The following is a 13,865-nucleotide window of genomic DNA, read 5'->3' as shown; positions in this document are numbered from 1 at the left end:
TCCTGAAGGGATTTGGCATGTTGGTGACATTTTGACCTGGTCCTTTGGGGCCTCCTGAAGCTTAGCGTATGCACTGATTCTCTGTAATCCACAAGAGGAACGTGACAGGACTAGGAAATATTCAGGGAGGGGAACCTGGAATCTCTCCCACTTTTCTAGAGCTTTGAATCGTGGTTGGCTAGAATACCCTGGGGCCAGGAATGAAACATGTTTTATTCCATGTGGAAGTTTGTTGTTTGTTTTCAAGTTGTATTTATTTATTTACTTATTTATTTTTTTGAGACGGAATCTCTCTCTGTCCCCCAGGCTGGAGTGCAGTGGCGCCATCTCGGCTCACTGCAAGCTCCGCCTCCCAGGTTTACGCCATTCTCCTGCTTCAGCCTCCTGAGTAGCTGGGACTACAGGCGTCCACCACCACACCCGGCTGATTTTTTGTATTTTTAGTAGAGATGGGGTTTCACTGTGTTAGCCAGGATGGTCTCGATTTCCTGACCTCGTGATCCGCCCACCTTGGCCTCCCAAAGTGCTGGGATTACAGGCGTGAGCCACCACGCCCGGCCTCAAGTTATATTTAAAGTATGTAAATACAATTTGACTGTAACTTGCATTGTCACTGATCCTCTTGTAGTACTTTAAAGATTGTGTTGTCAGCATTATTAAGTGGGTAGTTTAGAGATTCCGATCTTCTAATTTCTCAGACTGTTAAGTTACTGTAGAATTCGTGGTCGATTAAGGTACTGCTACATGTTGACTATACTAACAAATTAATATTATGTTAATACATGTGGATATTTTGGTGTCTGAATAGTTGCCTTTTTGTTAAAGTTGGGGATGGAGGAAGTGGTGGGGAGGGGTGAAGGTAGGGGAGGAAGAGGTAGAGATGATAGTAGAGGTGGTGGTGGAGGGGGAGGAGGAAATAGAGATAATGAAGAGTGTGGAGGTGGATGTGATGGTAGCAGTGGAGGTGTTGGAGGTGTAAGAGGTGAAGGGTGGTGGGAAGGAGTAGAGGTGATGGAATGGGTAGAAGTGGTGATGAAGGGGTAGGTAGTGGAGGAGGAGGAGCTGGAGGTGAAGGTGGAGGTGGTAGAGGAGGTAGAGGAGGTGGAGGTGATGTTGGAGATGATGGAAGTGATGGTGGAGGTGAGGATAGAGATGGTGGAGGAGGTAAGGTGAGGATGGAGGAGGTGGAGATGATGTGATAGTAGAGGAGGTGGAGGTGATGGTGGAGATGGTGGAAGTGATGGTGGAGGTGGTGGAGGAGGTGGAGGTGAGGATGGAGGAGGTGGAGGTGATAGAGGTAGCAGAAGAGGTGGAGGTGATGGTGGAGGAGGTGGAAGTGATGGTGGAGGAGGTGGAGGTGAGGATGGAGGAGGTGGAGGTGATGGTGGAGATGGTGGAAGTGATGGTGGAGGAGGTAGAGGTGAGGATGGAGAAGGTGGAGGTGATAGAGGTAGCAGAGGAGGTGGAGGTGATGGTGGAGGAGGTGGAAGTGATGGTGGAGATGGTAGAGGAGATGGTTGAAATGCTGGCGGTGATGATGGAGTTGGTAGTGAAATGATGGTGGGGGTGGTAGAGGAGATGGAGGTGGCGGTGCAGGAAGTGGAGAAGGTAGAGGAGGAGATGATGTGGCAGTGGAAGTGATGGAGATGGAAGGAGGTGGTGGGAAGGGGTGGAGTGCTGGTGCAAATATTTGGAGGGGAGGTAGTGACAGTGGAGGAGGAGGAGGCAGTGGCAGCAGGGGCAGTAGTGGCAGTAGTAAAAATAGCAGCTGAGATTTACTGAGCCGTGCTTTCCATGTGTGATCACACTAAATCTTCAATAGTCCTTGGAGGTTATAATCACACAGGGTGGTTTAATGTCTTCCCCAAGGTCATGTAGCTACGCTTCTGTAGAAATTCTAGAGCTAGTGCTGTCCCCCTTTCGGCCAAAATGCCTCATTGATGTGGGAATACCAGATCCGAAAACAGGAACAAAACTGACTTGGCAAAGGCATTTTATTTTGGGAAAACCATTTGTCAAGATTGACAGGCTCTGGGCAGGAGGTTTCTTTGTAGGGTGATGGAAATGTTCTAAAATTAGATTGTGGCGATGGTTGTACAGATCCTTAATTATACTAACATTCATTGGTTTGTATGCTTCCAACAGATGAAATTTATGTTACATAATTTATATCTCAATAGAGCTGTTTTAAAATGTAAATGACTGATAGACTCCTCCCCTTGTGAATAACCAGAATTGATGTTTCTGTGCTGAACACTGCAGAGTGGGTGGTTAAAGTGAGGCAGCTCATACACTACTTTTGCTTTTAATTCAAGAATTGCTGCGCTTGGAGGTAGTTCTGTGGAAATAAGTGCCTGAATATGGAGTACAAGCCACTGATCTGTGTCTTTTTAGGCTGTGTGATTTTAGTGAAAATGCGATCATTTTTTATGTGGTGGCGTTTTCCCTGCCAGGCCAGGCATTCTTACCATGTGGGAGAAAAGTTTTTTTCTACTCTGACCAGGGCTTATCCATATATTTTCATGTCGGGCTCAGCAGCCTATATGAATACAATTGTAAGTAAAGAGCATCCTCCTTGTTCCTTGATACAAGACACCTGGCTTGCTGAGTTTTCTTTTTCCCCATCTCAGGCTTTTGGAAGCAGCTCTTGTTTTGGTTTAAGGATCAGTTTGACTGAAATCTCTGCTTAAAAACCTCTTGCTCCCTTTCCTCTCGCATAGACATGAAGTGTAATATCAAAACAGGCAGTGTCATTTTGGGTGAGAAAAATGGCTCCGGCTCCTTTATTATGAGGGTTATTTCCATTTGAGGGACTAGTTTTGCACACCTTGCAACTGGCAGAGTTGGAGTGCTGATACTGCAGCTTTTACCAAGTTCACTAATGTTTTAGGAATTTTTTTTTCAGCCTTTTTCAGCCTTGTGGAGTTTCTGCATGTTTTAGGAATTCTCTGAGTGACAGATTATGTAGTTACCCATGGCTCAGTTGTTAAGGACACGTTCTCTGATTCAACCCCAGTGGGTCTCACACCCACGGTTATGAGATGTGATTTGCTGGGCAAGCTGCTGTCCTCCTTTTTCCTCATTGGTAAGGATGAGGTAACAACAGTACCCATCAGAGACAGGATTTAAGTGGGAATGTGTGTAAACTGTCTAGCACTGTACCTGGTACCCAGGAACTGTAATATTAGTAGAAACCCTGCCATTTTTACATTAATATTTAATAAAAAAATGTGATTATATGGCTGAGGGAGGGTAGTTGTGAAATCTGTAACTACACTGTATCTGACGTCTTGTGTGTATTCAAAGTTCTAGAACAGGCATATGTGCAGTTCGTACAGAGGGTATCAGGCGTTGGAAGGGAGCTGATGAGCTGGGTGATGCCTCCATTTTCAAAATGCAGGTAACACAGGTAGTCAGTCTTCACTCAGGCTGCGATAGCTTAATGGGCTTGTGGTTTGAAACATTTTCCTTCTTTAAGTGCATCCTGTGTGAAATGACAAACCCCATCCCTGTTGCATTTCACATGTTCATCTGCAGACTCAACACCCTTGGGTGGACTCCAGCAATGTGCCTCACTTGTCTCAGCTGATGTCCCTGGCTGAGCAGGAGGGGTTTGGGAAACTGCCCGCAGGAAGGCCCCAGGGAGCTCTGAGACCCGGACGGTGGGTCATGTAGGATTGTGTCTTCTTTGCCTTTGCACCAAAAATCTGAGGGTAGCTGCAGGAGAGGGTTGCTGGGGGGGGCGCTGGAAGATCCCCTTTTAATTGCACCTTCAGGAGCAGTTCTCATCCACTGTTCTCATCTGTTACTTTTTTTTTTTTTTTTTAATTTGGTTGGTTGTTTTTGCATACCTGTAGTGTTTAAAGTTGATCCCTGTTAAGCCTGTAGGTTTTGATGAGACATTCTTCCAGGTGGAAGACATTTCGAGTCCCTGTCATTCTGTTCTCTGTGGCATTGGTCTTTGTTTACCTTAGTGGAGTTATTAAGTGTGCCTTCTGTGCCGTTCTCTGGGTTCTGAAAATATTGTGCACAGGGCAGGCTGAGGACACAGCCACGTGATACCCACTGTAGAGAGAGGGAGAGCGAGACCTCCTACGCAGGCTGCCAGTCGTGTGTTCAGTAGTAAGGTCAGTGCCCGCTGTCTACCGAACACTCAGTACCTTTAGTTGCTGGGCAAGTCCTTTATTTGTTATTTTAATTTGAACCTCAGAAGTGACCTGTGAAGTGGCCATTCTGCCTCAGGAATGTGTGGAGATACCCCAAAGGTGAGGCAGTTGCCCTGAGTTCCAGGACTAACCAGCATGTGGGGCCTGGGATCTGAGTCAGCGTCCGGCCTGCTGTGCAGTCCTTCCATTTGTCACCTGCAGTGCCCGCGGCACTGATGATGGCACGCCTCTCATCCAGTTGCCTCTCCAGCTCTGTGTTGCTGGAGCTCTGTGTTGCTCCAGCTCTGTGTTGCTCCCGCTTTTTAGATAAGAAAACTGCCTGAATCGTCCAATGAACAACATCCCCTGGTTCTCTGGGGCCGGTTCCTCTTGTGCATCTTGTAGTGTTTAGTTGGCACCCAGCAGAGGCAAGAGTGCATTTGATGCTCTAGTTGAAACGGAATGCCAATAACTGGTGGAAGGGGCTGCTTCTCCTCTGTTTTGTGCCCAGGCTACCTCGTGATGCTTTTTGCTGAAGCCTGGGCTTTGAAAGGTGAGTGGTGGAACATTCTTGTCCCTCCATCCTCACAGAGAGGCAGAGGCATCCGTGCCCCAGATCTTGGGGCGAGGCTGGGCTGTGTGCCGGGGTTGTGAGGATGAGTCAAGGATGCCCGTTTCTGGGGAGAGGGTAGGCACCAATCCATTGGCCCTTGTTACTTCCTGCTTGGAATTAAAGCAGGGCTGCAGGGTAAGGTACGAGGAGGCAGACTTTTTGTTGGGATTGTCAGAGAAAGTGCCCAAGGGACGAGCCTTGAGGATGGGTTGATGGGGTGTGCATGGTGGGTGGGGTGGAGAACATTCTACATAGTGAGCATCCAGGGCTGAGTGCTGTGAGAGGCACACAGCAGTCGCTTTGGAGTCAAGGAAAACCAACTGGGTTGGTGGCTCCTAGAAAGCCATGGAGGTATGTGCCACATTACATTAGGAAGGGCAGTTCACACATAGACACCCGGGTCCCCTTCTGCGGGCCTGACTTAGGTCTGGCTGGGGCCTGGGAGCCTGCATTTCTACCGTGTTCTCCCAGGTGAGGACCAGCCGCACCAGGCCACCTGGTACCCTAATAGGCATGCCCACAGAGTCCACAGCAAGCTCACCATTTTCTTCCTCCCACGAGTCACTTTTTTTTTTTTTTTTTTTTTTTTGCTATATGAATCAACCCAAATGTCCATCAGTGACAGACTGGATTACGAGTCACTTTTTATGTGTACTCTGTGAAACCTCCGGCCCTTCATCTGCAGAGTGAGGGACGTAAAGCCACCTGCCTCTGTTAGCCAGGGTGTTGGCAGTCTGCAGTGGGCACCCTCTGGAGGGCGTGGGTTGGGGGTGGGGAGCAAAAGAAAAACAGAGTTTAATGGAGGGTCTGGAGAAAGCAGCTGAGTTGTGGTTCCCAGCCTGGGGCCAGCAAGGAGCCTGAGGGAGTGAGGCCAGGGGGCATTTGTGCAACCCCCAGAGCGTGGCTTACAGAAGGAACAGCCCAGCTGGCCTCCCAGGCTGTGTTCCTGCCTGGCCTGGCTCCATCGGCCGCCCACCACTGGGGCCAGCAGACCAGCTATTGGTCGATGCAGCTGAGGCAGACTCATGCCCGGCACAGGACAGAGGAGCAGACAGAAACCATTCTCCTCACCCACTGGAGGGCTCTGTTACAGGAGATGGCTCAGCAAAGGGCCTGGGACTAGGTCACCCCAGGAGAGGGAGAGCTTCTCGTTTTCATCTTTATGAAGGTGGTGTTTCTGCCCCGATCTGCTCTACCGGCTTATTCTGACTTTGGCAAGTTTTTCTAAAGCATGTGGATTTGGGAAAGTTCAGCATTAGTGAAGTGACCTGTGGGACTTTAATTAAGGAGCTTGGCTGCCCTCTCCCATCCTTCCACCTTCCCCTAGAGGTAGAGAGCATAGTGATTAAGGGCTCTGAGTAAAAAGCAGACTCACAGTCGGGCGCCGTGGCTCACGCCTGTAATCACAGCACTTCGGGAGGCCAAGGCGGGTAGATCACGAAGTCAGGAGATCGAGACCATCCTGGCCAACATGGTGAAACCCCATCTCTACTAAAATACATAAAATTAGCCGGGCGTGGTGGTGCGCACCTGTAGTCCCAGCTATTCGGGAGGCTGAGGCAGGGGAATAGCTTGAACCTGGGAGGCGGAGATTGCAGTGAGCCGAGATCACGCCACTGCACTCCAGTCTGGTGACAGAGCGAGACTCTGTCTCAAAATAATAAAAAAAAGCAAACTCACAGGGCCTCCCCCATTCCCTTCCCAGTCCTTCCCCCAGTGGGCTAGGCTGGGAAACAGACACACAGACAAACAAAAACTAACCTGGAGAGGAAACCAAGCTAACACAATGATAAACCCTTTATTCTTGTCCCTGTGTTCATTGCCCTGCACCTGGCAAAGTGCCACTGTTTGCCTCTGAATGGTGGGTAGACATTTGCCCCTGACCTTCCAGCTCTCTCAGGATGATCTTTTTAGTGCCACGGTGGCTAACTTTTTACCTGCTGCCTTTTGTGTTTTGGCTTTATTTTACAATCACTGTAATTTGTCATACTATGAAATCTTTCTTGGCTTCTCAAGAGAACAGATTTCATGTCTGAAGTGTCTATCTGTTGAATTAAAGAAGGTACATTTCTTTTTTGACCTTGGAATTTCATAAACAAATGATCCACTTGTTGAAATTTTGTTCTTACTGCCATAATTTGTCATTCAGGCCTGTCAGATTTTTAACAGTGCTTGAAGCATAGAGTTGCAAGATAAAATATAGTATCCCCACTTAAATTACAGATAAGCTACAAATACATTTTAAGGGTAAGTCTCATGAAATATTGTGACATACTTATACCAAAAAAGTATTAATTATTAATCTGAAATTCAAATTTAATTGGACATCCTGTATTTGTATTTGCTAAATCTGGTGACACTATTTAGACAAGGTTGCCTTAAATTAGGTTTGCAAGTTACTTGTCTTCTAAATAGATGTCTCAGTTGGCACTTAAAAGAGGAGGTCTCGGGCAAAGCAGTCATCTGACAGAGGAATGGGCCTCGTACCTCACAGTGCACAGGAAGCACCCAATGGGCTTGTTAACCTGCAGGGCCTTGCTCCTTGCAGGACAGGCCTGGAGCAGGGCTGTGCAGGCCCTGGGTGATCTGGAGGCTAGTCCCACCCACCCTTTGAAATAGGTGGGGTAGCATATCTTCTGGATATAGTCTGTCAGTGTTTGTGGGATCAACCCAATAGCAACATTTGTATTAGCAGTGTATAGTAATTATTCACATACATAGCAGTAAATATTTCAGATGAGATGTTTTAATAATTTAAGCAAACTTTGAAACTATTTTGATGTTTGCATGGAAGAAAATGACTAAGGAATTCATATAAAAGAAGCAAGAGGGGAAATGTTCTGCTGATGAGAAAACACGTTGGCAGGCTGTGAGAATGGAAAATGTGGGATTGCCGGCCCGGGAGCGGGCAGCTCTGTGGAACCGGCGAGGAGGTGGCTGAGAAACACTTGGATGTGTGTAAGATTATAACATGTGAGCGGGGTGACCTCCCTAATCAGACAAAAGGAAGGCTTGAGTGCTAAGTTGGCCTGGTAGAACTGGTCAGCCACTTTTAGGGGGAAGGAGTCATTGTATTTTCTCCCCTTTTACTATCCCCCAAAATAAATGTCAGGAAGAGGAAAGAATAATACATCAAGTCAGAAGAGAAATTAGAGTAAAACACAGATGAAGGTTTTTCAATTTTCTTGATAGAGGCTGAAAATGATTTTCAAGGTTAAATGATGAGCCAAAAAGATAAAGTCAGTAAACTTGACTACATTGAATTATACTTTTAAGAATCAAAAGTACAATTAAATTTAAAGACAAGCAAAGTGGGAAAAACATTTTCTACAAATGTGAATGAACTTACTTGCCTACTGCGTAAAAAGCTCGTCATGGGAGAAGTGGAAGCAAGTCTGTGTTCAGTGACAGTGGGCTGGGGTGACAGTGGGCTGGGAGGCCTGCGGGCCACCAGGGATGGGTGCTCACCCAGGGCTCAGCCTAGCTTGATGTTTTCCATCATAAACAGATGAGCAGATTGACTCAGAAAATCCAGGTAACTGACCCCGAGCCCTTAGCTGATGAGTGTCGGGTTTGTGATTCATTCATGGACATTTTTTACTGGGAACCCCTTGTGCCCTCATGATCGAGTCTAGCTGACCTGCTAAAGGATAGCCCAAAAGAAGAAATACAGAGGTCTAATTCGCTTATGAAAAATGTTCAACCTCAGCGTTATAGACCTGCATGTTAAAACCACAGGGTGGGGCCGCTGCTTACCTCTGGAATTAGCCAGAAAAAAATTCCAGAAAAATAAACAGTCACTGGCTGGCTTGGGTGTTATGAAACAGGCGGTTGCCTTCACTCCGGGTGGAAGGGTGAGTGTGTGAAGAAGAGTTTGACTGTGTGTATCTAGAATCTTAAAAAAGTGCACGTGGCCTCTGGCCTAGTCCTTCTACTTCTAGGGATCCTAAGCAAATAATCAGAAATGTGGACAAAGTTTTGTGCCCGAAGGTGTTTATTTGATCATTATTTATGCTGTCTGAAAGTTGAAAACAACTGCAGAGTGTCTACTAGAGTAGTTTAGAATATGAAAAAAAAATGATATTTACCGAAGTTTTAAAATAGTTGAAGACAGGGACAGGAAAACACATAATTATTTACACAATCTGATTTCAACCGTGTCTAGTTTTGTACAACAAAGGTGCAAAGACCACGGGAATGCTGTTATCCCACTGTTGTAGGATTTAGGCTAATTTTATATCTACTCTAGGTTAGATATTTATATAAAAATTTTCTTTGCATGGATTGTTGTAAAATTCAGAAAAGAGGAAAAATATTTCTCTCAGATGCTAAAGAGCAGACTGGGTGGGAAATGTTGGCCATGGAACTGCAGAAACTAGATGGGAGATGGCTGAACTTGAGGGGCTGAGCTGGGAGGTACCACCCTCTCGGATAGCCAGGGGAACCCAGCTCCCTCCTCAGTGCCTCTTGTGGGGGTTCTTGAGGACCTTGCCCTTTCCTCCCAGACACTGTGTGCTCCAAACAGCCCTTCCCCTCTTTCTTAGTCAAAAGCTTACATTTCCAACAACCTGTATGTTCATCAGTAGGATATTGGTGAAATGAATTACACTACACATCTACTTGGTGGGGTACACTAGAGTGCCGATGAAGATGATGATTTTTGGCCTGAAAAATTTCAAAAACGATATCAAAACACAATATGTGGAAGATAATTATGATTCAGTGTTTATCAGGATCATTTGTAATCCCCATGTGACTCATAGAGTATACATGTTCTCTACAAATAATCCAAACATTGCATAGATGCACATGGTAATTTTTGTTTTCGTTATTCTGATAAAAAGAGGTTCCGTTTTAATTTTTTGTTCATTTTTTAGCATACAAAAATACAAATTTTTATGCTAAGTTTTACATCTGTGATTAAAAAATGAAAAGAAAGCTGTTTCTTTTGAAAGGGGAAAAAGAGAGAAGCTGGTGAAAATGTCTCCTTAGGGCTTTGTTCGTTTTATTTTGTTTTCTCCAGATATTCTGGAGGAAGGCGTGAACGCGACTTTGCCTCCCAGGGAACAAGCATCCTCCTTCTAAATGGTAAATGTGGGTGAGCTGACCCTGCTGGAGTCTGTCCCCTGGGCTGCCCTCTGCCTCCCCCCATTGTGAGTGGTCCGTGAAGCACAGCGTTGACCAGACCTAAACCTGTTTGCTCCCAGGTCAGTGTGCACGCAGCAGAGAAGTGAGCATCCATCCCATTTCATGCGTGAGCAAGGAGGGCTCTGGGCAGAGAAGCCGCTTGCTGGGAAATATTCAGGCGGAAATTAAGAGTCCCATTCCCAAGACCTGCTGCTTGGTCACCTTGTTGAAATCAACGTGCCTTTTGAGTTTCTTGGGCAGTTTGGGTACTGCAGAGTGGTGGGAAGGAGTGTGGACTCTCTAACTCAAGACCCAGAACAGCCGGGACCCACTGGGTGATGAGGGTTGTGAGGGTAACTCACCTTCCCATGCCTCAGTGGCTGCCTCTGTGGCGGGAGCCCCGCTTGGCAGAGGGAGCTGTGTGTGCATGTTGGCTGTTGCCAGCACCTTGCATGCTGGATGTTTCACGTGCTTCAGTTTTCAATCTGGAAAGTCTCTTTTGCATGAATAGGAGGGAATTTGCTGAAGTCAACTATGATATTTGTGACAATGTACTAATATTGATAGTAGTTTTGGTGCACATCTTATACTTTTGGCACAGTTCAGACCTTTTTAATCATAATAGTAGTACATATGCATCATAAAGATTTCAAAGATTTTATAAATTATAAGAGAAAACGGACATCTCTCCACCCCAAGTTAGTCACTGATAATATTTCTTTCCCCACATTTGAATGTGTCTTTCATTGGCTTCTGGTCCCATGCAGGTGTGTTTCTAGAATTGTGGGCTTAGGATCATAATATTGCTGTTTTACGTTTTGACTAAAAGTGTTTTTCTCACACTAATGTCTAAAAAGATGCCACCGAGCTCCTTAACATTTTGTGGAGGGAACCATTTATAAAACACTCTCTAGATGTTTCTGTCCCAGGTAACAGAATGCCCAGCACTTGATTACCTGTAGTTGTTACAGAAAATGCATGTGTTCCGTGGAATGTTAATTATTTGTATTCACTGCCTAAATGGAGCAGTTGGCAATAATTCTCTTTGAATTGCTATTCAGGGAAAGCTATTTAAGCCCAAACACAGGAGTAACTTTTAACTCCCTTGCCGAACAGCTTGCACCTTTTCACGATTAGCTTCCCTTATGCAGTCTATTTTCAACAACTATCATTGAAAAAGGAAAAAGTAAGTAAGTGGAAAGGAAGTAAGGAATTGAGGAAGAAAGGAAATGCTGGGAAAGCTGGGTGTTGAAAAGTGTGGGATGCTTCTTGTGAACTCACGGCCTTTCTGCTGTGGTCCTTTTTTTTTAGGACAAGGTGGAGCAGACACCTCGCAGTCAACAAGACCCGGCAGGACCAGGACTCCCCGCACAGTCTGACCGACTCACACATCACCAGGGTGAGGAATGAACAAAACACAGGAACACTCCCAGTTCTAGCTTTGCAGCAGTGCCAGGACCTGATATTCTAAAATGTTGCTCTTCACACTAATAGATTACGATTCTAACATTGGTTCTTCTTTTCTCATTAAGGACAATGAATTCCAAAATAGAGAAAGATCCTTGGTTCTGATATCTTCATGTACTTGCTTGCAATTAGCGAACTTCAGTGAGCAAAACTTCAAGATCAGTTTCATACGAGTTATCTAGGTTTCAGCCGAAAGGCGACTTAATGTCGCCTATCGAAGGGTACTCCAAGGTGAATCCTCTTGATTTTGGCATTTTTATATTTCCAATTAAGATGGTTTTGGGTGTATGTACTCTTGGTCTTTCTCTACCTTTCTCTGATTCTTTTTGTTCCTTCTATTAATATTTAATTTCCAGTGAGGTCATTGTGGGAAGGGAAGGAAAGGGAACTACCTTTGGGAAATTAGACTACTTAGGAAATTAGATCTAATAAATGGAAGCTTTGCTGTAGGATGAGGAGCCTGAGGATGAGAATAAACGAAACGTGCACGTGGCACATTGTTTGGCTTATTGGAGAGTTTAGGTACAGTAAATCACAGGTCCTCGAGCTGGTGGGAATGTGAATACTTAGATTTTCTTACATTACTTAATGAGAAAGGTTGACTATAAAAATAAAAACTGGGATCTGACCATGAAGTCAAAGCAATGTTTTCCCAATTGTTAGAAGATTCATAAAAGCTGTCAAGGTTTTCTGTGGCAAGCATAATTTTAGGATCCTCTTTTAGAAAACTCTGAAATGACATGATGCGGGGAAAGGGTACCAATTTGTTAGTATTGACTTCAAAGCTTAAGAAAATGTTAACATGTTACATTGTATGCTCACAAATGATCTCACGTAAATGGAAATAATTTGAGCCTTGGTGTTAATGCTCATATAAAAACTTAGGTTAATACTTTAATTAGGAAACCAGAAAAAATTACACTGAAAGAACTTTTTAAGGCTTACCTTTTATCCTTTGTCTTTAAATGGTACGCTCAAGTATTCTACAGCTATCAAAGTCGTTCAATTAAGGGACATTTATTTGCAGCACAGAATGTGGAGCACATTCCATGTAGAAGAGAGCTGGTTCTCTTCCCTGATGTGGAGTTACACAGTATGCAGTTGAAGCTGAGTCTCGGATATATCCCCACACCTGAAACAGGGCTTAAAGGAAGGGATGAACGCGTTACTATATTGAACCCCACCTCTGCTCAGCGACTCAGGAGGGTTGATGCCTTTAAGCACACCGTTGACATTGGCCACCTCTCCATCATTTTACATACACATAGCATGTAAAATGGGAAAGCCGAAAGAACTCAGCCTTGCTCAGACCCAAGCATGTCCACTGATCATTGAATAGCTCTGTCCCCTCAGGGCTGTGGCTCCCAAAGCAGCATGGGTGCTGCTGGCCCGGGTCCCAGGGAATACAAAGGGCTGCGCTTTCCCTTCTCTGGCAGTGACTGGGGAAGCAGGGCCAGAACCAGGCCCACCATATCCAGCCGAGAGCTGTGGTGGGGCTCCCCTGTTTTCCAAAGATGCTGGAAAAGGGCTGTTGCCTGGGACGGATTGTAGTACATGTGAACTCATGGCCAGGCAGCCGGGAAGAATGGATGCAACCTTGCAGCCAGAGCTAGCCCAAGCAGCCTCCCAGTGCAGTGACGCAGACTGCAACCTTCGCAGTCTTCCATGAGGCAGCAGCTCCAGTCTCCCGACTTGACCACTCAGTGGGGAGGGGGAGGCAGGAAAAGAAAAAAACAACCCACCTAAAGCGAGTCTGCAAACCAACATTCCAAAAGCACATGAAGCAGTCCCATCCTAAGAAATACAGTATAGCTAACAAAACCAAGAGATTACCAATTTAGCCCATATGCAACAAAAAAAAGTGTGACCAAGGCTTTGAAATACGTGTTTATAATGCTCAGACAGATGCATGAAAGAATCATGTCTGTAGGACAAGGCAAGAAACTATGAAACACAACAAGAGGAAATGAGGCGAGACCTGAGCACCCTGGGCAATGCCTGAAGACAATGCAGTGTACTCCCAAGTGCAGGGGGAAAGATAAACATCCATCTAGAATGTTATGCCAACATATTGCTGACCAGGGAAGGCCAAATAAAGCTTTCTCAGGCAAAGATTGAGAAAAAAATGTGTCACTGGCAATCTTCACTAGAAGAATGATGATTATTTTATTTTTATTGTTTAAGAGACCAGATTTTGCTCTCTCACTCAGGCTGGAGTGTAGCTCGTAGCTCACTGCAGCCTTGAACTCCTGGACTCAAGTGATTCTCCAGCCTCAGCCTCCTGAGTACCTGGGACTACAGGTGTGCGCCACCACTCCCAGCTAGTTTTAAAATTTTTTGTAGAGATGGGTCATTGCTATGCTTCCCAGGCTTGTCTCGAACCCCTCAAGTTATCCTCCCATGTCGACCACTGGAAGTACTTGGTTTACATGTGTGAGTTGCAGTGCCTGGCCTAGAAGAATGATTAAAAGTACTTCTTGAGGAAGAAGGAATGTGGATACTAGGGAAACATG

At 45.5% G+C, this 13,865-nt stretch overlaps 1 protein-coding gene across 12 annotated transcripts in view; it reads left to right on the top strand.

Annotated features, from left to right (window-relative positions):
• The window catches only part of GRB10 (growth factor receptor bound protein 10), a 203,889-nt gene that overhangs the window by 79,921 nt on the left and 110,103 nt on the right, over positions 1-13,865 (top strand). For 6 of the 12 annotated variants that reach the window (XM_050785577.1, XM_050785573.1, XM_050785569.1 and 3 more), the window contains one exon: positions 11,197-11,284. The exons of 3 other annotated variants lie outside the window; for them this stretch is intronic. Coding sequence is in view for 4 of the 9 variants with exons in the window: in XM_050785569.1 (XP_050641526.1) it covers positions 11,197-11,284 (88 nt within the window). In the remaining 5 variants the exon portion in view is untranslated. Of the gene's footprint in view, positions 1-9,781; positions 9,966-9,993; positions 10,013-11,196; positions 11,285-13,865 lie in introns of those variants that run through there. 3 more of the 12 variants (XM_050785571.1, XM_050785572.1, XM_050785575.1) reach the window with 3 other exon arrangements.

Source organism: Macaca thibetana, chromosome 3 (assembly GCF_024542745.1).
Source record: "Macaca thibetana thibetana isolate TM-01 chromosome 3, ASM2454274v1, whole genome shotgun sequence".
NCBI classification, from domain to species: Eukaryota; Metazoa; Chordata; class Mammalia; order Primates; family Cercopithecidae; genus Macaca; species Macaca thibetana.
Note: the sequence above shows the minus strand (reverse complement) of the source record. Positions and strands in the feature narration are given on the sequence as shown.